The sequence below is a fragment of the Oenanthe melanoleuca genome, chromosome 1, assembly GCF_029582105.1.
Source record: "Oenanthe melanoleuca isolate GR-GAL-2019-014 chromosome 1, OMel1.0, whole genome shotgun sequence".
NCBI lineage: Eukaryota > Metazoa > Chordata > Aves > Passeriformes > Muscicapidae > Oenanthe > Oenanthe melanoleuca.
In genome coordinates, this window is record NC_079333.1 from 27,618,285 (window position 1) to 27,643,865 (window position 25,581).

Sequence of the window (25,581 nt, forward strand, 5' to 3'; positions counted from 1 at the left end):
GAGTTTGTAGAACATTAAGTGAAATTGAAATATGTAAAGCTTACTCATTAATCTACATAAACTCCTCTTCCAGCTTGTGGGGTAAGGTGATTTTGTTTTATGTGGAGAAGGTGGAGTCTGTAATGGTAATTTCTTTAATGGGATTTGCAGACAGCTGGGGTGGGAGGAGTGTCCTCCTGTCTGGCACCTTCCCAGAGCTCTCTGTCTTTTAGGGCACGTTCCCACATGTTCACTCACCTTACAGGTGTTTTGCCTGCCTTGCTCAGCTGTCTATTTCCAAATTGCTTACACGTTGCTTTCCAGAGGAATTCAGAGATACAAAAGGAGGATGATTGCTTCTAAAGTCTAGATTTCAAAATGAAAATAGTAGAAGCCTAGGACCTTGGTGCTGTGTGAATTCTTGAGTGCTGGACAGGGTCTTTTTGAGGGGCAGGCTGCTGGCAAGCTGCTTCTCCATCAGACACACCTTTGGGTTGGGCTATTTTGGAAACTTAAGTAATTGATGAGGCTCAAGGTATGGTCTGCTAGGAACAAGTGATTTTATTGTGTGTTTTTACACCTCCTTCGGTCAGCTGATGCAGCTGAGTGACAGTCTCCTCTGTCAGTATCCGAGGGCGGAGGAGCGCTGACCTGCAGTGAGCCTTTCCTGCCTTTTTCCCGAAGTGGGGATTGCTGTTCAGGCAGCTGGGCAAGAGAACAAAAGGGGCGTGATATGGGGGTGCCTTTATTTGGGGAGAGCAATGCCTTCTACTCCCGGATATGGAACGGACTAAGTCAGAAACTGCAAGGCAAAAAATCCTGGGATAAACATCTGGATGAAATCTACTTACTCCAGCAGAAAAGGTACAGTGCACTTCAGCCTTCTTGTCTTCCCTTTCTTCTGCTGCTCTCCCTCCAGCTGATTCTCACTCTTTCCCCTTAGGCTTTTCTGCCGGTAGATAAACTTTAAACAACCCTGGAGCACTTTTCTCTATCAGATTTCTTCTTTCAAGGTGGAATGCTTCTGGAGTTCCAATCTTATCTGCTTTCACATGTAGATTGACCAGGTTGCAATTGAATTACCCTGAGTGCAGGACTTCAGTCACAAATTAATAATGTATTATCTTGTCTTTCCTGCTTCATTGGTAAAGCTCACAGGAAAATGCGTGAAGGTTTGTTTTTAATTATTATCATTATTGTTATTATTATTATTGGCATCACTGTCATTAACACTATTATTATTATTATTAGGAGTGTGTGTGATGCATAGGGTGCAGTCAGCTGAAATAGTGGTGCTTTTTTGTCAAGATTTTGCTTTCTGCCTCTCTAAAGGTTGCTCTTACTGTGGGATAGAATAGACTTAATGTTGTTGAGCGTTTTGGGGGTCAGTCACCTCCTGGGTCAGACTGTGGTTTCTCAGCCCTGTGACCTGGGTGTCAACATGTACAGTGACTCCTCTCAGACCTTAGGCTATCCAGAAGATTGGCTGTGTCTTCCCATGTGAACACTGAAGGCTGTTTGTTCCTGCTGTGCAGAGTTGTTCCCTCCACACACAGAAATTTAGGGCTATTCATGGAAATACAGCTGGATCTGGTTTTCATTGTAATTTCTGCATGCACAAATGCTGCAGTACTCAAATAACAAACTGCTTCCAGTGGCTTGTAAAATCTGTTTTTTCTTTCCACATATAACTCTGAACATCTGCAGGGACAAAAAGGTGACTGTGTGGGACAAAATCTATCTATACATATGTATATACACATATGTGTATAGAAATATGCAAAGAAGCAGGTTAAGAGGGACAAAAGTACACCTTTGGGGAAAGAATTATATTGTGATCTAACTTCTGATCAAGTAACAAAGCCTGTTCCAGTTTACTTCAGAGCAGTGGGACTTCAATCCACTTGAAATGGGAGGGACAATGGGAACAATAGTATTTCTGTGGAATGCTGAAGTGTTTACAATTTGATGTGTAATGAAAAGCGTCACAGGTAACTGAAAAATAAGTTCTCATCAGATTCTCTGAGGTCCAAATGAGTACAAAATAGAATTATAAATATATTAATATATTAAATTATTTATATTGATGATATACTAATAATTGATACCAATAAGCAAGAAATTATAATACAATATTTTTTTATGATTATAACATTATCTTAAGCCAAAGAGATAGAGAAGGAAGCTCTGCTGATCTCCATCTAACCTCCCTCTTGAAGCTGAACTATTGCCAGCAAGAGATCACATTGCTTAAGCTCTGTCTAGCTCAGTCTTGAATGCTTCCCAGGACAGAGACTCTGCCATGACTTTAGGTACCTGTTATAGTGCTAGTGAAAGAGGGTTTTTTCCCCCCCAAATATTCAATCTGAACCACCAAAATAATAAATAATAAATTTTGATGATATTCCAGTCCCTTGTTTACCATCTGCTGTTGCCAAGAGGGGTTTGGTCCCTTCCTTTCTGTTGCTCCTTTTCACACAGGCTGCTATTAGCTTGCCACTTCTCTTTGCTCATTAGTCCTCATGAGTCATGTGCTACAGGCCCATGAACATCTTGTGTCTTGTGAATGATACAGGAAAACAGAGAAAATGCCAGTCATATAAACCCTTCTGCATAAACTCCTCTTAGATCACTGCAGTGCAATCCCACTGGCCCCAAAGTTGACTTTTCTGTGTTTCTTTATAAAGCTCTCTGTAAAACACGTGCACAATACTCACTGTGAAATCAGGGCTGCATGGGGACATGGTTGTTCCCTTCCATTTTAGGTCTGTATGATTCCCCCAGCTTTCAACTAACACAAATTAGCCTCCTGCTATGTGGTCACAAATTACGTGGTGTCAATATGTGAAAACTCTTTTCCTAAAGAGGGACAGGACCAGTTCTTCCTCCTATTATCCCACTGTTTCCTTTCTTGTCCCCAGGGATGGTCAGAGTTTGAGGAGGAAAAAAATGAATATTTTGCAGAGGACTAGAATCAGTTTCATTGCTTTTGCATTTTTAGTTATGTACAGATAGAAAAACACAGCAGGAAAACCTTCTTTGGTGACTGGTGTGTGGGAACTACTCTTATGAAACCTCTGCTTTTGTGGAAAACCTGTTGTAAGCCAAAAGGGCTTTTGCTGTGTCCTGTCATTTTGTGGTACAGAACTGCAGTGTTGTGGCTTCAGCCTGAGTTCTTCTTAGTGAAAATGGTGTTGGAATACATACAGTAATTAGCAGACATTAAATTCTACTATTGTCTTACTGAAAGCCAGTGGTAAATATGTTACTATTTAACTGGCATTCTCTGATCACACACAGAAAGTTTGCAAGAGAAGAACAAGGCTTTTTCTCCTGTCTGACGACTGGTGATAATACCTGAAAACTAATTGTTTTGGTATTTGTCACCTTCCCTGGCACTGAAGTTCATTCTCTTTCTTTGTGTGAAACTGTCCTTTGAATCTCACTAGCAGTAGATCTCAGCATTATTCTCAGGAAGGGATTAATATGGCACTCTACAATACTTCCCCAGGGGAATCCAGGTTCAGAAAATGCAATACAATCTACTAACACTGAAGAAGACTTTGAGTTTATTTGGCCTTAATCTTCTGGTTTCTCTCTGTTGAAGCTTGTCCTTTTTAAGCAGCCTGTAGCTCGGTGTGGAGTCCCAGGGGCAGTGGTCACATCTCATATGTCCTCTCTAGAATCATGTTGGGAAGCAAACTCTGGGATCTACACAGCCTGAAGCATATGAACATAAACCCTCAACATAATTCATAATGATGGAGAACAGGAAGATGAATACTTATGAGAATTTGGGCCTGATAGAGGTGAAGAAGAATCACATCTGTCACAGTGTAATAGATCTTCCAGAAATTATTTTCAGTGCAAGAGTTTCTAAGGAAATGTGAAAAAATTCCTCCTAGATTGGGATTTTAGAAATTCCACCCTATAAAAATTGCACTGTTCATAAAAAATAAACAATCTATAAATTAGAGCAAATGAGTACATGGTTGCAGTACCTGTAAGAGTATAACAATCATGTAGTATTATCCCTCCTGCTATTGCCTGTATCCATAACTCTGATTGATAAATAGTAAGTGATACATTAGAGATGCCTAGAGCAACATGCATAATTTGCAGAGAGCCATGGTCATTCCAAAGATGTCACAATAAAACCTGTATTTTCCAAATTCTTTGATGGCTCTTTAGTCTCCCAGACATGCTAGTGAGGTGCTTTGCTTACCCTGGAAACAAATGTGGCACAAATAAAAAAGCAGCTCAGCCTAACACAGGTAAACTGGTTTGTTTAGAAATTGTACAAGACACAGAGAGTCTTCAACTTCTGTATAAATCTTTCTCAAGCTGGTAGTGAATGAAATGTCTCCATAGTTTGGCTGTTCATTTGTCTAAACAATATTACTGAGTTTTCATACCACAATTTAACATAGGATTATGCTGTCTTAAAATCCACAATGCCTGTCAGTATTAACTGGTTCTTTTGCTACCAAAGGTGGCAGTGAGATAAAGATGCCAGCTTCCAGCTCCAGCACCTCATTTACAGCTTGTTTCAACAACAGTGATTCTGAGTAGTCAAGATGCACAGAATAATTGGCTGCTGTGCATAAAATAAAATCAAAAGCATCAATAGCAGCATTTCTGCTCTTTTCTTCTACTGCTACACCTTCATCCTCATGAAAGTTTTGAGACTAATAATGGAAAGCAGGTTCCCTGGTTGCACAAGTGTAAAGGCCCTCCAGAAGTTGTGTTTCCCCAGCAATGCACTGACATACACACACCTGATCTCAGCCTAAGATACATGTCAGGCTCTTAGATTTAGGAAGTTATTTGTAGATTTAGGAAGTTATTTCCAAAACTTGGCCATAGCTTTCCTTATAAAGAAGAAAACATGAAAAAGACCCCACTCCAAATTAAAAAGCTGTTAGAAAAAAATTATTGACACAGGGTAAGGAACACAACTGGAATAAAAGTACAAGAAAAACCCTATTGAGGAAAGCTGGAAGTTTTGATGCAGAATGAGGTTGTTCATCAGAGAACAAATCTGTTTTATGACTGCTTCAGTGATAATGAATAACAGCTAACAACTTCTGAACCATTAAAACAGTTCTACCATGAGATTATTCTTACAATGGTCTCAGATGCAGAATTAGAAAAAAAAAAAGTTAATGCAAGCAGAACACCCTGCTAGTAGTGGCTGATGAAGATTTCTATTGCTTTGTGTGGCAGATAGCTAAATATCTGAAGGGATAAGAATTCCCTATCAGTTTCTTGTCTAGTAACACTGGCAATTATTAACCTGTTTAATTTATTTCCAGAGGAGCTCTGTTTACTCTCAGCTGAAGGGGCTTTGACATACACCAGCAAGAGGTCCCAGTTAACTTGCTGAGTCTTGTTGCTGGTGCTCAAGAAATTTGCTGAGCCTGTTGATTGTCCAAGCCCCTTTTATCTGGTTCTTTTTCACTTTGTGCAGTTATTCCCCAACTCCTTCTTGGGCATCTTGCTAGGTGATTGCTTTGATCCTCTGTCAGCTGGTTGGCTTCCTCTGAGAGCCCTCTGCTCTCCTGAAGGTTTTCACACATTTACATGCACATGCTAGCAGAAAGAAGGGAGAAGATGATTCTCCTCTGGAAATTTCATTATTCATTCTGGGAAATGAACAACAGGGAAAGAAGAGAAAGCTAAAATAATACTCTGATGATGAATTTATAGCTTAAGTTGAAATAACTGCTTTAGAACCTCAGGAACCTCTATGGGCATAAAGCTTGAACAAACTTAAATTAGAGCAAAGAATAGGGAAAGTCCATATAGTGAATGATTGAAGTTGTAGAATCTGATAAGGGAAGAATAGAAAGAGATGCTTCACTGCTCTTCTGGTGAGTTCAGTCTTGAAATAGAATTTTCAGATTGGTTGTTGTCTGGAGAGTTCACCTATGTAATATATTTCCCTGTTCAGAAAGAATAACCATAGCAAGCCAAATTCTTCTTTTTATAATGAAATTAAAACTTATTTACTATTCTTTGCATTCTCTATTTCTCCATAAGTGAAGTGCTCCAAAAGAAGTGCTTAAGAATCTGTAAACCTGAAAGGGTACATGTTACCAGCAGAAAGTGCTTGTGAAATCTTTAACCTTCTTTAGAACTGTTTTACATGACTCCCTCAGTCAGAATCTGACCTACATTTTATCTTCTCTTTGTTTCACAATGGTTTGTTGGGTGTTCCTGATTTTGCCCTCACCTATAATGGAAAAACCTTTTCCTGAGCACATCATGTGTGATGTGCTCAGATTGCACATTGACTCACCTGTGAAGAAAACTGGCATGATCAAGGTTCACCAGCTGCCTCCACACTGACACATTCCTTAGCTCAGTAAGAAGAATCCAGGAGCTCTCGTGGCTCCCATTGCCTCTCAGAATTACTGGTTTGCTATGGAGCTGATCCTGTAAGGCAGCATCCAGTCTGCCTGGTGTTAAAAACTTAACTTAGCTGGGTAAATCAGGAGCTTAGCATTCCTTGATTCCATAGCTATTGAAGGGGATGAACAGGATTAGAACTTAGATGTGCTGAATTATTGTCTCAAGGTGTCTAGATATGCCTGCTGAATCATTTTCTGAAAGCCAGCCTCACCATTCAGTGACATAATGGTACTTTATGGAAGCTAAGCATCTACTGCAGGCAGCTCTGTTAGGAGACATAAGTTACAGATTTTGCCAGCTGCTGCTTTGACACACAATGGGACCAAGCAGTAAAATGCAAAACTCACACTGTGTTTGATCTGTTGGGAAGAAAGATGGCTAAAGATGCTGAAGTTAAATAATTGAAAATGTTTTGAAGGTTCTAAATTCAGGTGACTTCGTTTAATTTTTTATATTAGCAAATTTGCTTCCCTTAGTTTTTGACATTTGTGTGCTCAGTACATTGCTGCAATGTATTAAAAATTAGTTTATAATTAGAACGGCATGTTTTAAATGAGGCTAAAATGTTTCCCCAATTATGAGACACAAAATTAAATGAGAGTAAAAGCACATGCTAGGAGCATGTAACTCACAAACCTTTGAGACATCACAGGCAGTGTGCCATGACATTTTTCAACATTTCTGAGCTCCTCTTCTGGTTTGCTCTTTGGCCTGAGATCTCTGGCATTTTAAGCCCAGTTGGGGGTTGCTACAATAAGAAGAAATGCTTGACAATTTTTCCCTCTGTTTCCAAAAGCTGAGAATAGTATTTTTTAGGTGCCTTCCTCGTAGCAGTATCTTGATTTAATTAGTTGTTCACAGGAGATTTGGTAATTTTTGAGAGAAAGATATTGTGTTTGCACCCTCCCGTGTCATCTCTTGCCCAATCCTTCCTCCTCTCTGAGGTCATTTGAGGGATAAAGGCCTCCCCAGTAAAGCATCAACATATTAATTGTAGCATTGTTTATAGTATTGAAACCCCACCTCTTTCCCACTTCCTGCCTCTGAAACTTGCATTTTCCAGAAACACAGTCTTTCTTATCCAAAATAGTGGCAGAGGTGGCAAGCTGACTTCACTAACACTAAATCTTAGGACTTTTGCTTAGAGTGCCTCTTTATTAGGTTCCTGTTTTTTTGATCCTAGATGCAATTTCCTCATCAAATCATCTTGCCATTAGTTACTAATGAAACTGACACATGAGTAAGCTATACAAGGATTACTTCTCTAACTAGAAGTGTGAAGGACGTGTAAAAATATCTCAGAACGGCTCCCTGATTTGTTGAGGATGGTTCTTTTTATACTGAATGTTTTTATTTCTCCTCTGCTCTCCAGGGGTTTTTTAATTCAGTTTCTAGTGGCATAGATAATGGGGTGGTTTTGGTGACAGGAAGTGTTCATTTTGTGGAATGATAAACATGATGCTCAGTTATGCTTCTATTACTTCTAGCCCGTGTCCATCAATTTATACTTACTCAAATAATTTCTGTTTATCTGTACAATTCAGATATTTTTTGTTTTGCTTTATCCCCCAAGTTTTCTCAAGTGTCCTTCCACTATAAAGGAGAGCAGAATTCTCACATTTCAAGTGAATTAAATCCAGAGATAATGGCATATCAATTTCTTTTTGATTCAAGATCTTGTTGTTCATAAAATAATAATTTAAAGCAAAAAATATATATTCCTGTGAGCCACAGAAGTCATGTTTCAATGTTTCCTATTGTTTTATTGTTAAACTCTCCTGTATTTAAGATCTGTGAGTTGTAAGAAAACATTTTTTTGCTATTTATATTCTCTCTGTCTCTGATGTGGTTTTATTGTGGCTTGTAAAAGAGTTATATTCACAGGCAATGAATCTTCACATCGATGTTACCACTTAATAAAAAGCATCTATTGCTTTATGGAGTATTTACCCCCAAAATCTTGTAATTAAACAATGCCAGAATGCATGGAACATCACCAGGAGGGAGCATTTAGTGTGTCTGCAGGTGCATGGTTTGAGGTGGATGTGCTTAAGACAACTATTGCCAGTTGTTAGATTGTAGTAAAGGGGCAGATACAGGCTGGTGGGAAAACAAGGGCTGGTGTTATCCTTGCTCATATCCTTGAATTTGTCATTTTCTACTGTAATCCTGGACTTATTTCACATCACACATTGCAGCCTGACCTGGGCCATGCTAGATAATTAAGATCAAAATAAATATCTGTACTAGAAAACAGCAGGGGTGAGATGGAAGCACAAAATTTTAATTTGGACAAAAATCTAAAACTGAACTCGTCTTGTTGGGAGAGAAGAATCTCTTTCTATTTCATACTGAAAACTCATGAGACATAATTTTTTTCTTTTGGTTTGAGTCTTTCCTCGCCTTTAATCTTTATCTCCTGAATATGGGATGCTTATAATTGTTTATTTGTATAAAATCAAGAAATCAAAAAGCCCACCCAAAAACCACCTTTTAATTTATGAATTTAAAGCCAAACTTGAAAATATTCAAGGATAACAGAAATATTCACATCCATTTTGTAGATTTTGTTATTCTTTTTTTTTTTTTTTTTTACTTTTGTGTGGCCAACTCATGATTGTGAGCATTGACAAACCTTGTTTGGATGCTGAACAAACACTGCAGGTAACTCTCTTCAGGTGCTTTTACAAATTGATAGGAACACCACCTGAGCCTTGTCTTTTCCAGGCTAAACAGTCACAGTTCTCTCAGCCTTCCCTCATCTGAGAGATGTTCTATTCTCATGATCATCTTTTGCCTTTTGCTGAACTCTCCCCAGTAGCTCCATATGTGTTTTGCACTGAAGATCCTAAGGCCTGGATACAGGGTTTTAGGTATGGCCATACCAGAGCTGAGCAGAGGGGGAGGATCACCTCCCTTGACCTGCTGTTTGCTTCCAAAGGCCTTGCTGTAGTGAAGTTTGGTGGCTATACTTATAAATTCTTCATCCAGCCCAAAAGATATACTCAAATAACCCAGATCCTCATGGAAGACTCAAGGACATGCTTCAGCTACAAGTGAACCACTCTGTCTGGAACTTGTCTGAGTCCATGCTCTTTCCCAGGACATGAACATATTTCAGTTCTCAACAATTTCCTCAATTCTCTCAGCACTAGAGAAAAAAGTAGTAAAGCTAAGCTGTCAAATTTTTCTTTATAACTTTATATATGAAAGAACTACATTTCAGGGCTCAGTCTCTTAATTATAAGAAGTGTTTCTAGAGCACAGATGGAATTCTTTTTTGCCCTTTTCTATGAACTATGGGAGCAATTCAGACAACGACCTTTTCCTAATTTATTTAAATTTTAATTTAAATTATTTAACTTTCCTAATTCGTTGTGCTGTGTGAAGAAACAACTGGGTTTTTCTGGCTCCTAAGATAACTGTCTACTTGCAGGAGGGCTTCAATGACCCATCATTCACTATTTCTGTGCCTCAAAAAGTGGGATATAAAAGCAAGAAACATTTTGGTTGTTTCCCTCTGCTGTCTTTCCCTCTGCTGCCACCATATGGTTCTGCATCAGCAGGTCAAGAGATGGTGGACTAGAGTGTGTTTTTTGAATTGCACTGCTCTGCTTTTTTCTGTTCTTTTAAATTTATTTTTTTTCATTGTGCATTCAAAGAATACCTCAGGTGGTAGATATGCATCACTGATTTTTCAGTGAAAATGTTCAAGACACAAACTGTCTTGAGCAAAGGCCATGCTAGCTCTGGAGAGAGGCACCAAGTCTTTGACTTTGTTCCTTATCAGCCACTTTTTCTTGACTACAGGATCTGGGAATCCCCACTCCTCCAGGCTGCCAAAGAGAACGACCTTGCTGCCATTAGGAAACTTCTCACTGATGGAACGTGTGATATCTATCAGAGAGGTAACTGGGATTACTTGAGAAAAAGGGTGTGCTGTGGAAGACAAGTGCTTCCTACAACGAGTAGATTGTTAGTTTGCTGAAACATTTGCTTCAGCAGACTCAGATGGCTTAACTCTATGTCAGCAGCTTTGCAATAAAGTGAGTTTTCTGGCTTGGTTGTGCTCATTCACTCCATGCCTGATGTTGGCTGTCACTTACTGAAGTTTCTCACCTGAAGTTTCTGCTCAGGTGTCAGATTTTGTTGAAGTGAAGGACAGAGACTGTGCAGTTATGTGGCTGTACCAGGCACTCCTTAAGGAAGGACATGGGCCTCCTGTAATTCCCCACCTCAGTGAATCTATTTCTGCTTTTGTCCCATGCAGCTGAATGTCTCAGCAGTTCTCATGCTTGTCCTGCTGTTTCTAGGAGCAGTGGGAGAGACTGCCCTTCACGTAGCTGCCATGTATGATAACTTGGAGGCAGCAGTGGCTCTGATGGAAGCAGCTCCCGAGCTTATCAATGAGAGGATGACCTCAGAACTTTATGAAGGTAATATCACTGGGAATGAGGATTCCCTGCAGGAGGGGAGAGGAAGCACTACTTGTACATTTGGGAAATTGGCTTATACTCTTCCTGGTTCAATATGTTGCAAAACTGTTACACAGCAAAACCAACATGCAAATGGCTCCTGACCTTTCTTGGAAGGTGGAATTGTATTAAACATCAGTCCACACATGTGTGAACGTGCAAAGGCCTTGACCAGGGAATTGCAAGGGATTGGAAAGGGATTGCAAGGATATATATACAGTTTACTTTCTGACATGATAGTTTGTAAAAAAAGGGATATCTGCCTTACCTCCCCTGAAAAGAGAAAAAGTAATTATTTGGTTGAGAAAATGAGAAATGTGTCCACTGCTTCTGAGTCTAGACTCTTATCCAGATTTTTAAAGAATGCTTCTGGTTGAGTACACAGGAATTCCAGTCTGAGTTTCAAAACCACTAAAATTATAATAATAATGGGGTTTTAAAAATTCTAAAGCCTAGTTTGAAGGATTAGAGGAAGTCTTTGTTAGTTTTGTCTTCATTTCTTATGCAGAAAAGCATAGTCAATCTCACACCTTTCTGTTTGCTTCCCAGAAGAGTGTGGCATGTCTTGATTTTCCCTAGAAAAAAAATCTAGAAAGTGCACCCTGTTGGGGTTTTTTGGCAATTTGTAAAGTCAGTTTTAATAAATTAATGAAAAAAATGAAGTAGAATGGAACCTCTGGAAATTCTCTAGCACAGCCCTTTGCACACAACAGGAGTAATTCAAAGCTCATTCCTTCAGCTGCTGTCCACTTACCATGGCTGACATGTGAACTGCAGGCTCCTGACCAGCCTGAAGTGGCTTTCTTGAAGGACAAGGTTTTGTTCCTGTGTCTTGCAGGGCAGACAGCTCTCCACATTGCAGCAGCCAACCAGAACATCACGTTGGTGAAGGCTCTGCTCAAGAGAGGAGCCAATGCCAGCACAGCAAGGGCCACTGGACACTTCTTCAGACGCAGCTCCCAGAACCTTTTCTATTTTGGTACAGCCTTGACTTCTCCCCTTGCTGCTCTAGGAGGGAACCAGAGTGGTGAGGGGATATGGGGGAGCCTTACTTCAGTCCCCATCTAGAGTGGATAAACAGAGGCTCCTCTCTCCAGGCTTCACCAGACATACACCATTTAGCAGAGAGTAAGAGTTCCTCTGAACTCTTTATATGTGAATATAAACCATATACATTTTATAGATTTGCATGTATGCAAATCTATATATATATAGTATATAAATTGTAATTTAGTGTCTTCCTAGCAGCAAATTACTTGTCAACATTCTTATGGAGGTAAACCACTGAAAAGAGCATTTCTTTGTTTTAGTGTTGTATGGGCCAGGTTTTTTAACCTTTTTGATTAGGATGAGAAGTGGGGCAGGAAATTTACAAGTTACTTAAAGTAACTCCTCCTTTCACATCCTATGGCTTCATAGCATGGATAGATTTCCCTCAGCATGCTTCAACCTCTCCTGCCTCCTGGATCCTTAATGTTGTTTCTCTCCTTTCCTTTCATTTCAGGAGAGCATGTTTTATCATTTGCTGCCTGTGTGGGAAATGAGGAAATTGTGCAGCTGCTCATTGAAAATGGAGCTGACATTAGAGCTCAGGATTCTCTGGGTATGTGCTGTGGGGCTCAGTGAATTGCACAGAGTGGATGTGGACATTTTCATTCAGACTGTCATCTGTGCATGCAAATATTCTTCTCTCACTAGAAACAGCTGTGGGATGAGTGATATGAGGAAAATAAAAGCCATCAGCCCATTCTCAGTCTTTGCACAGGGCTGGGCTATTCCAGATGCTTCATCCAGTCTGCTTCCTTCATAGGTAACACTGTTCTTCACATCCTGGTTCTGCAACCCAACAAGACGTTTGCCTGCCACATGTACAGCCTGATACTTTCCTATGACAGGAGCAAAGAGGGACCAGGGTCACTTGAACTGATTCCTAACAATGAGGGGCTTAGCCCATTCAAACTGGCTGGAGTTGAGGGCAACACTGTGGTGAGTTTGTGTGACACTGGCACCTCTGTGCAAAAGGGAAATGGAGACCTTGAAGTGACATCATTCACAGCAAGGGAGTTTCTGCATGTTCTTAGTGGGTAGAAGATATGTAACAAGATTTTTTTCCTTTAAAAGAAATTTCTTTATCCTAATGAAAGAAATGAGTGCTTAAAGAATAGATACTGTCGCCCAGTGTCTGAAGCATTTGAGTTAAACAGGTATTAACAGACACATTTACCCCAAGTAAAGTTTTGAAATGCTCACAGAAATTATTGTCTTGGTTGTTTAGATTTCATTACTCTAAATGTGATACATGGGAAACCTCTTCAGGTACCCACAGGCATTTATTCATAGACAAAATGTTAGCATTTAATGTAAACCCTCATCCTTCCACTTACTGAAAAAACAAAGATGGTTAGTGTTTCTTCTGTAGATTCACAAGGGATAGGATAATTTCCTTTGTCACACCTCTTTTCTGATGTCTTGTAGAAGAGTATTAAAACATTTTTTTTCTAATCAACATGTAATTCCATCTGAAGTCTATTGTCAGGAACTATAACTGTGTCAAGTAACTTTAGTAGTTTGATTAGAATTTAGAGTAAAAATAACTCATCCTTTACATCAAGAATGAGCTAATAATCAAATAGGAATCGGAAAAATTTCTTCCACTTCTTAACCTCCTGTAAATTGTTCCCAAGAGATATGAGAACCACAACAGCTACCAAGTTCAAGGAAAATGTGTCATAATTAATAAGGGTTTTGAGCAACTTCATGAAATACTGGAAAGCCTCTGATATCTTTGCCCTCCTGTTTTTCTCCTCAGATGTTCCAATACCTCATGCAGAAGCGGAAGCAGAACCTCTGGTCCTTTGGCCCCTTGAGCACTGTGCTGTATGATATCACAGAGATCGACTCCTGGGCTGAAGATCAATCCTTCCTGGAGCTCATTGTATCCACCAAGAAGAGAGAGGTACTGTGGGCACTGCATGTGCTGTGTCTGCAGACCATGGTGATCATGGAGAGGAATGATGGGTTTGAAGGTTCAAGCTCCCTGGTACAATCCATAGAGCAAGGAATTTGTACCATGAGCTGCAGAGGATACATTAAGTACAGGGGTTTATTAATGCTCTGGCTACATCTGATGCTTTATTACAGTTTCTTCTGAGGTGTGGAAATTGAAGGTTATTGAAAGGACTAGGTATGAACAAACTACAGAAAAGGGTTTTCTCTCACCAGGTTCAAAGACTTCCTGTAACTGTGACACTGGTTAACTCTCACAATGTCCTGTGAGACAGGAGTACATTCAAAAGTCCTAAACTGGAGTGCCTTTAAAAACCACTCATTGTTATTATTCCCTTCATTTAATGACAGGTTATGACTCAAAACAAAGTGGGCAAATTATCTCTGCTGTAGGCTCAAAAGCTTGTAAAGGGATTAATAAGGCAAAAACAGCAGAGTGTATTGGCAAGCTTTGAGAGCTCTCCCTAGGACTTTCAAGGTACGCAGCCCTACCAGTTGTAATGACCTTAAATAATCCCAGCAGGACAGGAAATGAATCAGAAGACACTTCAATTAGCACAGTTATGCCCATCCTGTGTTATTTCCACCTATCAAAATTTTAATCAAACCTTTCTAACAAAAGTTTGAGCTTCCTGAGTGCTTTGCTATGGAGCTGCTATGTCTATGGAGCTCTCATTTGCTCTTACGTGAAATCCTCTAAATTTCTATGAGTGGAGATACAGATGGAAATCCACGGAAAAGCAGTCCATGTTAAAAAATATAACAGGCTTAGAAGTTGTCCACTTTAGAAGACTAAACCATAATCCTAGAAAGAAAGCAGAATATTGGACCTCCCTCTTATCCCAGAACACTCATATAGTGCACGCAGATCCAAGAATCCTAATTTTAGAAGATAAGGTGTCCCCAAATATCAAGACATATAATGATTTATTTTCCAGAATGCTATAGCTAATAAGTGATTGCAATTTTTTTTTGATGGACAAGTAGTAATTCTTTTTTGCACTTGGTATGTCTGGCCCAAAATGTTTGCTGTCTCTCTAGAAGAATGCCATGTGTGGCCCCATCCCATCATCCCCTCCCAGTTCAATATTGGACTAGGGAAGCACCTTTAGCCCCCAGCCAGAAGCAGGTTCCTCTTGTGTTCAGGGGAATGCATACACACATAGGTACAAAGATATATTTTCTTATCCTGAAAAGTAAAAAAATAGAAGGGAACTAAGCTATGGGAAGATTACAGTTATCTCCAAATTTGTATTATCCCTTTGAAAATGAAATTTACTCTCCTATGCAAAGAATTCTAGAAAACTGAGTTCTGCAGAAACTAGAACACCCATAGGTGGATTCTCTCTCATGCAGTTTTGATCCTTTATGATATTTCATAGGCCATTCAAGAGTTTTCTTAAGAGTCATGTCCATTTATGGAAACATTGCCTGCACTTTGTGCACTCAGCAATTTTTGGCTGACTTAGAGGAAACAGGGCATTGTAGCAGGAGAAGAAAAACATCCAGACTGCATTAAGAAATTTTTCTTCAAAGCAACCCAGTCACAAACATTTGACTGACATCTTCTCACTTACTTCAGTGGTCCCCTAAACAATAGAAAGTAAGTCTAGAAATATTTAATAGTGTGTGGCTCAAATTCCTAAGTTGTGAAGTCACTCTTGCTTATGCTCTGTCAGTCTTACAGTGTAAGCTTAATATAGTAAGGCTTGATATAGATGAGTCAATTTATTCTCACCCAGATAATAAGGCAGGAACTTAAAAGGCAGCATTTTTACATAAGCCATAGAGCATCAGACAAGTACAAATATCTTTTAGAAAAAAGTTTGTTTCCTTATTTTAAAACATCTGATACAGAAACTTGTTGTACTAACAGGAATATTCTGTCATCCTCAGTTCTATGTTCCTACACAGAGGACAAATTTATTCCAGTGTCATACATGCTTTTCTTGTACTTCCCACTGATACTCGACAGCTGTTCTCTGCAGGATTTATTTCTTTTTTCCAAAGCTCTTTATCATCAAACTGAGCAAATCCAATGCCCAGTGGAGCATTCCACTTTTACAAAGTAAATTCAGTTTTGTAAAGCTGAATAGGGCAGATGAGAATAGTTTTTAACACTCTCTCAGGAAAATTTCTGGATGCTGTTTTATGAAACAATGCACTTTTGGCAATTAATTCCTTCTTTCTCTCTTTCTCAGGCACGCCAGATCTTGGACCTAACACCTGTGAAGGAGCTGGTGAGCCTGAAGTGGAACATGTATGGTCGTCCCTATTTCTGTTTCCTGGCCTTATTCTACATCCTCTACATGGTGTGCTTCACCATGTGCTGCGTCTACCGGCCCCTGAAACCCCGGACAGGCAACAGAACCAGCAGCAGGGACAACACCCTCTATGTCCAGAAAATGCTTCAGGTACTGTGACTGGAGGAGGCAGAGCCCCATTGGGCAATTCCCATCTAACCTACTTAACTGGAAAGTCCAAGCCTTCCCCAGTCCCCAGCTATTGCAGCTCTCCTCCTCCCCTCTTTTGGCCAGCTGACCTTTGCCAGGGAGCAACAGGAGGTGTGCCCTGCTCTCCATGGCTGGGGCTGGGCTGGCTCCTCTGGCATTTCCAGGCCTACTCATGTTTATTATAAGTAACAATAGGCCTTCTTCTCCCCATCCTCTTTTAAAATTTACTATCACTTTCTTTAAAATTTAATTTTAATTTTCATTAACTTTTTTTTCCAGGAATCGTACGTGGCATATGAGGATGAGCTGAGGCTGGTGGGGGAGCTGATCACAGTCATTGGAGCTGTAGTAATTTTGGTCCTTGAGGTAAGAGAAACAGCTATACAGTTTCAAGTTTCATCAAGGAAGATTTTACTTACTAGACAAACATGGATTTGTGCTCATTACTTGGTAGGGCTTATTTGCTTAGTCTGAGTGCTTCAGCATAGGTCTGTGGCAATAGACATTGCCAACAGTATCTATTAGATGAGACAGAGACTGTGACAGTGTCCTAAGCAAGACTCCAGGTGCGGAAGAAGCAATTAGAAGGATCAGTTGCCCTCTCAAATACTGTCTGCAGGGTAATCCATGGTTCCTGTTAGCACCATCCATGGTCCACCTGACTCCCAGATAGATGTTGCTTCACCCAGTACCCATAAATATTCCTGTGTTTAGGGGTGCTGGGTAAAGAGATTTCTGTGCATAAACAGAAAAGTTTATATTTAATTGGGGATCAGTTACTCTATGGACTTGTATAAGGAGCCTTTCTCAACCACCGCCCACTTGATTTTATTATAATAGGAAATAGAAGATTGAAACTTTTGTGAGAAAACTCGGAAGATGATGACAGGAAGAACTGAAAATAAAACAGGTCTTGTAAATAGCTTTCTGCCTATATGGGGTGCATCAGGCACAGTGTAACCAGCTGGCCAAAGGAAGTCATTGTCCCCTCTCTGCTCTGCACTGGTGTGACCTCAGCTTGAGTGTGGTGTGCAGTTTCAATTCTATGGTCATGTTCCAGAAGGACAAGTCCTTCTTCCTGTGCTTAGTCAGGAAGTTGCTCTGGGGCTAGGTCTACAACTAACATAGTGTGAATAATAACAAACTCCTTTGATTCCCCAAGGTCTTTTTTGTCTTTGTTACTGAGGCACCTCTCTGTGGCACGTCTCTCAATCTGGCCAAGCATTTTCAGATTTTTCACCAGTCTCTGTCTCATCCCAAGAAGGGCCCACCTGGCTCAACCATTCTGATTTTAAAGTAGCACAGAAATTGATCCACCAAAGGAGATGTGGCTGACCCTAAGAACCTGTGAATATTGGTGGTTGCCATGACATTTATTAGTATTATGGAAACTGAGTGCTTAAGTTAACAGGATGTCTCTGTCAGATTCCAGATATCCTTAGAGTTGGAGCAGCGAAATACTTTGGACAAACAATCCTAGGAGGGCCTTTCCACATAATTGTGTAAGTACAGAATATATTAATTCTAATAAATATATTGTCTATAGTTTTCCCCATTTTTCTCTTTTGCCAGATGAATCACTTTCTCTATTTTTTTTAGAGTAGTCTTTCTCTGGATTTATTTCTCATAAAGGCTCGACTAATATTTCCTTTACTGAACCTTTTTTTTTCCACTGTCTCTTCTTCCTTGCAGCATCACGTACGCGTGCATGATCCTGGTGACCATGGTGATGCGTCTCACCAGCACCACTGGGGAGGTGGTGCCCATGTCCTTCGCCCTGGTGCTGGGATGGTGCAACGTCATGTACTTCGCACGGGGCTTCCAGATGCTCGGGCCTTTCACCATCATGATCCAGAAGGTGTGAGACACAAACAAATACGGGCTGTCCTGGCACCTCTTTGCACATAGGGAGAACTGTAAGAATGCTTCTTCCTCCCTCAGGACTATTTGCTTAATTTTGCATTAATGTCAAATGGACAAGTTCTTGTCTGCACAGCGCGCTTTGGAACTTTCACATTCTTTCTTTAGTGCAAAGGTTTCCTTTAGTCCACTCAGGGTCTCAGAATCTGGACAAAGGTTTACATAGGGTGGCACTGAGACTTGGTGGAACAGTTGGGGCTCATGGTGGCTCTGTCTTTACAGATGATATTTGGAGATCTCATGCGCTTTTGCTGGCTCATGGCTGTGGTGATATTGGGCTTTGCATCAGGTGAGTCTACAAAGAGAAAATAATCATATCTCTGCCAATTGCTTTGGTATGAATTCAGAGTGTGAGTTTTGATTTAATCTCTGATTGACTTCTGAATAGCTGGAAAAACTGGTGATGATGTTTAGCTTCTATTTCTCTGAGCATGATCACTTTCCTAGTACTGACTTCTGTTCTTAAACCATGAGTTTGGTTTCCACTTCTTGCTCTTTCCAGGGTAATAGAAACCATGATAATTCAGATAATACCATATATTTTTAAGTCAAGGTTTAATAACATACTGCATTTATGATATTTGTCTGTGGAAAATTAGATTAACACACATAGCTCTATTTAATCCTTGAGGATGAAAAGATCACTATTTTGAGAAATAAATAAATAAATAAACAAACAAGGTAATTTTGGTTCATTTTATCATGGAGACCAGTGATTCTAATCAGGGATTTGTCCTTGCATAGAAACACATGCAGGTCCTGCCCAGACCAATTTTTTAAATCAGAATCTCTTATTCTGTTATTCCTCCTGGAATGTGATTCCTCTTGCTAAACTCTCTCTTTCTTTCTCCTGATTTCTCTCTTCCAGCTTTTTACATCATCTTCCAGACAGAGAACCCTGAAAACCTCGGGCAGTTCTACAACTATCCCATGTCCTTGTTCACCACTTTTGAGCTGTTCCTCACTATCATTGATGGCCCTGCAAACTACGATGTGGACCTGCCCTTCATGTACAGCGTGGTGTACTTTGCTTTTGCCATCATTGCCACCCTCCTCATGCTCAACTTGTTGATTGCCATGATGGGTGACACCCACTGGAGAGTAGCCCACGAGCAGGATGAGCTCTGGAGAGCCCAGGTAATCCAGTTAAGGTGGGCATTCCTACCTTATTTCAAATAGCAGTTAGAAGCCCATCAGCCTTTCTTGCCCATCCTGTGTTTCCTAGATGTTTGCTCCCTATGCATGGAATCTCTTGTTAAATAGAATTGAAGTTACATTGAATTAAATTGAATTTTGAAAGTTTGAAAACCTCATTGCTGTGTAACTGAGAGTTAAATTATAATTATAGGCATTGAATGAGGGGGTATAGAACACTAGGTGATGATTACAGGAAGGCCAGAAATGTCTTTTGATCCATTAAAAGAAGTTGGCCTGACTGTCTTGGTCAAAAAGCAAAGAAATTCAACCAGGTTTATAGCTAATCAACAGGAAATCAATTTCTTATGCTTTTCTGTGAAAAAGCAGTCAGACAAATGGTTAAATGCAGTCATGTGGCCACAGTTGCAAGTTCTGATGACAATTAAAGTGGGTATAGATAATGTCCTCTTCTCTAGCTTGCAATTAATTACCCTAATCATTTCCATGAGGTATAAAAGGAAAGAAATGGAACAGTGTTTTAAGACCTCCATTACTTCTTCAAAACATGTCACAGTTAGACCTAAATTAGTGACTGCCTTATTTGAAATGGAGTATACACTCTGTAATTATTCTTTTCCTTAAAGAGTTGTAATGGAAATACAGTAGTGTTGGTGCTCATGAGACTAATATTTTTGAAAGAGAGTCAGATTTTTTGTCTAATTCATCTGAGTTTTTCCTTCTTTCTCCTTCCAAAGGTTGTTGCTACGACTGTCATGCTGGAGAGGAAACTGCCCCGGTGCCTCTGGCCGCGCTCGGGAATCTGTGGGCGGGAGTTTGGGCTGGGGGACCGATGGTATCTCAGGTGAGTTCCTTGGAGTGTGCACTTGTAAGGATCCAACGAGAAGAGCCCAATGCATGGATGTTAATAAAGAGCCTTTCCATGTTCTAGGGACAGTTTGAAGCGCTGTCCCTACAGAACACCCCCCAGTCTGTTTTCTGCCTGTCACTGATGGATAGACAAGCACTGTCACCCTCAGAAAGCTCTGCTGTGCATTTCCTTGTGAAACCAGCTGGTGCCTTCTCTTCCAGTAGTCACCTTGGACAGACCCCAGAAACTGGATGGGTTATAAGACCTGAATTTTTCTTTCAAACTTCTTATAATGAGTATCAGTGGACTGCACTGCTCTGCTTGGTTGGCTGTCCCTGTCCCTTCAATACAAGATATGGCAGAGGCAGAATCAATCTGTCAGGCATTCAGCAGCAAGGAGCTGCCCTGTGAATGACTCAAAATCAGAACAGGAATAATTAAAGTCAAAATTCTGTGTTGTGTGAACCTAGTAAATATGTTATGCTTTGCCATGACTGCTTCAGGTGGCAAAGGCACAGATCCAGGATTTCAGTTTAAAAAAACTGCATGTAGTCTAGATAACACTAAATTCCTCATGATTTCTGATTTTAATTAATATTTATGCCAGGTGAGAAAATAATTAACTTTTGGGCATTTGCCTTTTCTAACTTTGCCATCTTTTGCTGATAAAGCCAGAAGGGGGAGTGGTGACTGTATGAATCATAGAATCATAGAATATGCTTAGTTGGAAGGGACCCACAAGGATCATCAAAGTCCAACTCCTGACCCTGCACAGGACTTTCTGCAGGTTTTGCAGACAAACTGAGCCTTGTGGATTTTCAGATTTACTGGGTAGAACAAGCAGACCTAAAGTGGTGCCAATGTGCAACACTTTCAGTTCAAGACATGGGATATAACAAGATATTGCAAGAGCAGTGTTCCAGAAATTCAATGGGAATAGTTGAGAATGCCAATATTCATTGGATGCTGTGAGAAAAGAGTGTTACTGAGATTTAGTTCTGTCAAATCACATGGGTGTTCATTATATATGTGTGGGATAGTAATTTGGAAGACAATCTGTAAGTAATTTAATTGGTGGAAGTGGAGAAGTTAAATAAAGGTTCAGCAAGAGAAGATATCCTGAGGCTAGAAGCCATAGAGTATCAGAGGAGGAAAGTCAAGAACAGAGAAAATAAATTAATATATGCATATATACAAGGTGTGCCAATTGCTTACAGCTGGCAAAATGGAAAGGGCAAATCACAACTGGGAAATGAGTTAAAGGACAGGAAACCACGGGCAGACAAAGGTACTGAAGTCAGTGATGGGGTGAAGGTCTAGGACCTGTGCTAGCAGCTCCTAGCATCCTGCCCATAATCAGTTTCCTGTGCAGATTTTTCTGGAATATCTCTGTAAGTAGGCCAGTTTTCTGGAGGGGTTTTGTTGATAAGCTGTCACTTTTCTACTTCATTCAGTTTATATTTTCTAATACTTTTCCAGAATTGAAGACAGGATTGATCCCAACAAGCACAAGATGATGCGGTACACCGAGGCATTTAAGGCTCAGGACAGGGAAAGCTATGACAAGGGCTCAGAAAAGCTGGAAACCAGCGGGGACACCTTGTGCAAGAAGGAGCTGTCTGCTCTGTCGCTGTCCCTGTCACGGAGCACATCCAGAACCAGCTCTCACCGCGGCTGGGAGATCCTGAGGCGCAACACCTTCCGCCAGCTCTGCGGGGAGGTGGGTCCTGCTGTGGGTGAGGAGGTCTATGATGTCTAAGAGGCCTCTATTTTCACTCCACAAGATGTGAAGTGGCCCTTTTGCCATGACAGTTGTCTTCTCCAGCTGTTCACACACTCCCCACCATGCCACACACGCAGTCAGCCTTGGAGAACTCTGCTGGCGAAGACTTTGTGAGCAGCTCGTGACATCTGTGCTGTGACAAAAAAATGCAATTTTTTCTCTCCTACTTATAAGCATCTCAGCAATTGCACTGATATTTGCACCAAGCTGGTGGGCTTGTTGAGCTATGTAATTCAAATGATCAAAAGAAGCCTGCAATGGGGTTTCATCCATTTTCAACAAAGTGATCAGTAAGCCCTCTTCCAGACTGTTACATAGAGTATGATCTTCCCCATCCAGTTTCACAAACTTGCAAGGCTCTCATAGCAAAGAATGACTGAAGTTCTGATTTATGATTTGGTACAGAATGGAAGAAAATCCCAAACTCTCCCAAACCCCACAAACCCTGTAACTGATCTCAGGAATGAAGGTAGCTGTTGACACTGTGATGATTGAAAAGGACTGTAACTACTCAGCTGGCATTCAGGGCCTGACAGATTTTGCCCTCTGAAGAAAGGCAGTCTCCATTAACTGCATTTTCAACATTTCTGGCTTAGCAGGACTGTTTTGGTTTTGGTTTGGTTTGCTTGTTTGGATTTTTTATTGGTGATGGATGTTTTTGCTTGTTTGTCTTAATTTTTTGTCACATGAATGCACTTTAAGCTTTTGAAAAGAAGTGACTGCTGTTCCTGGGAGGATTCTAAAGTGGGGACTTCTTTTCCAATTGAGTGTATGACCTGTTTAGGTGACTTTCAGCAGTGTGAAATTTCAGCAGAGATATTTATCTCCCAAGTAAGCTAAAGTTGGGCTTTTGTTTTTTGTGGAAGAATAGGTTTCTGAACCATAGATCCCTGACTTATAACTGAGCCATCAAGGTTGAGTAGTGAGCTCCAATTTAACCCAGGAAGAAATGGTGAGGAGATGTTGGATAGATGAATGAGAGCTATAGCAGAGGCAGTTCAGAAACTGGTGCTCTCTCTCTCTCTGTCTCTCTCTGAAAGTCTGAAACCATCCAATGAACAACTGAGGCATCCACACAGTTCCCTTCCAGGCATGACACTGGCTGTCAGTTTATCATCTGCCTCAGGCCACTTTAAGAAAAATGAAGAAATGTTCAGAGAAATGGGCAGTAATTTCAGGTTTTTGGTTTTTTTTTTTTATTCTCAGGAGTTTCATTCCAGTAGCAGAAGTTAAGCAGAAAGCAATCCATGGTCTTAACATTTCCTTCCAATGGTACTAGTAACAGCAACTTTGTTCTTTAAGAAATTAAAGACTATTATCTAGCACTAGACTTTGAGCCAAATCACCCTGTGATAATCAAAGCAGACAATGAAAAAGCTGAATCCAGTGGATTTCTGATTGTATTGAAATATCACTGCAAACCTCTCTTACACTTCTCACTTGCAGGTGCTCTAATGGGTATCATGACATTTGCAATCATGTGTATTTATTTAAATGTCCACTTTCTCCTACTTGAATGAATGATCTTTTTTATATTTTTTAAATTTTTTTTTGTCCTCCAGTGGAAGACAGACAAAAGGCTGTCACTCTGGAATTCAACTGTATGCTTTTGAGTTGGCTAATGTTATTGAATTGAAGGTGTTGCCTGGTCTCAGTCACTGAAGAGCTGTCAGTCCTTCCCAAAACCTTTGGCCTTGACACTGGTGATCTGTGGAAATGGGAGCAGTGTGGTACATTAACCAGAACAGTGAAATGTTGCTCTGACTGTAGATTAATTTTATTTCATAATGAATAGGCAATAGCAAAAAGGGGACAACTAATGATTTCCAGATCCTATCCCTGGCCCCAAGTATAGTAGAATTTTTACTAGCTTGAAAACCACCAAAATACAATTACAATGGAGCCACATATTGTCATTTCTATGAAAGAACTCTCCCTTGTGACAAAATAATAATATTAATGATAATGATGATAATAATAATAATTATAATGATAATAATGATATTAGTTTGAAGTACAAGCTGTGCAAGCCCTGGTTCTGATTTTGCATTCTTTTTTATTGCTATAAACATTGAAAAATTTGATCTTAGAAATTAAAACAACACTTTGACATGGTAGGAGGCAGAACACAGTTCAGTTACCAGCACCAGGCCTTTTTTTTATTTTGGTATCTGTTCTCCAAGTGCCTTCTTTCATAAAATTGCATCCTGTGATTCTTAGCTTTGAAACTTCCTGCACAGAACCCTTGCAATCAGCAGCATCAGAACTGTGTGATTGATTTTCTGACTTTGGAGTTGCCTAATGTAAATAGGATAGAGAATCACAGAATCATAGGAGGAAGGGACCTTTAAAGGTCATGTAGCCCAGAAACTGAGCAGGCACACCTTCAGCTGGATCAGGTTGCTCAAAGCCCTGTCCAACCAAACCTTGAATGTTTCCAGAGATTGTGCATCCATCACCTCTCTGGAAAACCTGTTCCAGTATTTCACCACCCTCACTGTAAAAAAATTTCTTACAGGCTCCTATTGGAATTTTACTTCCAGTTTCCTAAAATGACTTGTATATTAAAAAAAACAAAAAAAACAAAACCACCCTGGAAAAAGACCTTGTGCAAAAGGGGGCAGAATATTTTACCAATAGTAAACTGATTCCTCAGTCTTTTGTTGATGATCAATGATGCAGACCATTTTTGGAATAATTTATTTATCTGTAGGATAAGTGCCTACACAAGAAAACTAGAGGTGTGGAAATTTGGCAGATGTAATGGGCACACCAGTTGTTGGAAATATTAAATTTAATATGTAAATGTGGAATACCTACCCTCTTTCATTTGGACATATACACATGAGGTGCACCCTTGTGAATCTCAGGTGGTGGAGTAATAGGAAGCACTGGGATAACCTTTGAGCTGTTTCAGTCCAGTCTGGCTCTGACTCAGCAACAGCAGTGACTGCAGTAACATAGAGGCAAAGCACTTTCACTGTAATATTCTGCATGAAGGGGCTGCTTCAACATTGGCTTCAAGTTTTGTGCTTTTTGATGTAGTTATAGCCTAAAATTCTGAAACAGTATTGCTGCTCCTTGCTGTTGCAAGGTGTCTTTCCTCTCCCTCCTAACAATATTGCAATGATTTCAAAGCACACATTCCTCCCTTCCCTGAAAGTGCTAACCTCAAACTGTCTTCTACATTACTGAAGTGTATGATAATGTGATAAGAATGAATGTTTTGATCCACTTGCTTGTAGTTAAATGAGATCTATTTTGCTGACAATAAAAATATGGAGTATCTTGACTGCTTCTTTGTGTCTAAAATAACTCTCGGGAGCCAATTTTTGTGTTTGCTTCTCTAGCAGCAATAATAGACATTAGTTGACAAATTGTTTGTATTGTCATATATGGGTCCACACTAAATCTTTTTTATTAAATCTGTTGTTCCACAGCAATCTGCCTCAGGTATTTCTTTATACAAAGTTTGTATAAAGCTCCAAGTACTGATTCCTGGTTCAAACTATGAATTGTCAAGGCCCTGCTTCTTAAAGTCACTGA

The 25,581-nt window shown here is 40.1% G+C and overlaps 1 protein-coding gene across 1 annotated transcript; it reads left to right on the forward strand.

Moving 5' to 3' along the window:
• Positions 1-235: 235 nt before the first annotated feature.
• Positions 236-24,000, forward strand: LOC130259734 (transient receptor potential cation channel subfamily V member 5-like). Its single transcript, XM_056504360.1, has 15 exons — positions 236-843; positions 10,204-10,301; positions 10,707-10,829; positions 11,707-11,847; positions 12,373-12,471; positions 12,679-12,854; positions 13,678-13,824; positions 16,076-16,288; positions 16,607-16,693; positions 17,753-17,829; positions 18,020-18,185; positions 18,470-18,536; positions 19,116-19,384; positions 20,140-20,246; positions 21,732-24,000. Exons 1-15 carry the CDS (start codon positions 713-715, stop codon positions 22,009-22,011), a joined length of 2,181 nt encoding a protein of 726 aa, XP_056360335.1. The 5' UTR covers positions 236-712; the 3' UTR covers positions 22,012-24,000.
• The last annotated feature ends 1,581 nt before the right edge of the window (positions 24,001-25,581 follow it).

Bases quoted from the DNA above. Each gene is read 5' to 3' on its own strand.
- LOC130259734 (XM_056504360.1), top strand. From the start codon at position 713: ATGGGGGTGCCTTTATTTGGGGAGAGCAATGCCTTCTACTCCCGGATA. The intron at 12,855-13,677 runs GTGAGTTTGTGT...TTTTCTCCTCAG, and splicing joins GAGTTGAGGGCAACACTGTG to ATGTTCCAATACCTCATGCA. The intron at 18,537-19,115 runs GTGAGTCTACAA...TCTCTCTTCCAG, and splicing joins GATATTGGGCTTTGCATCAG to CTTTTTACATCATCTTCCAG.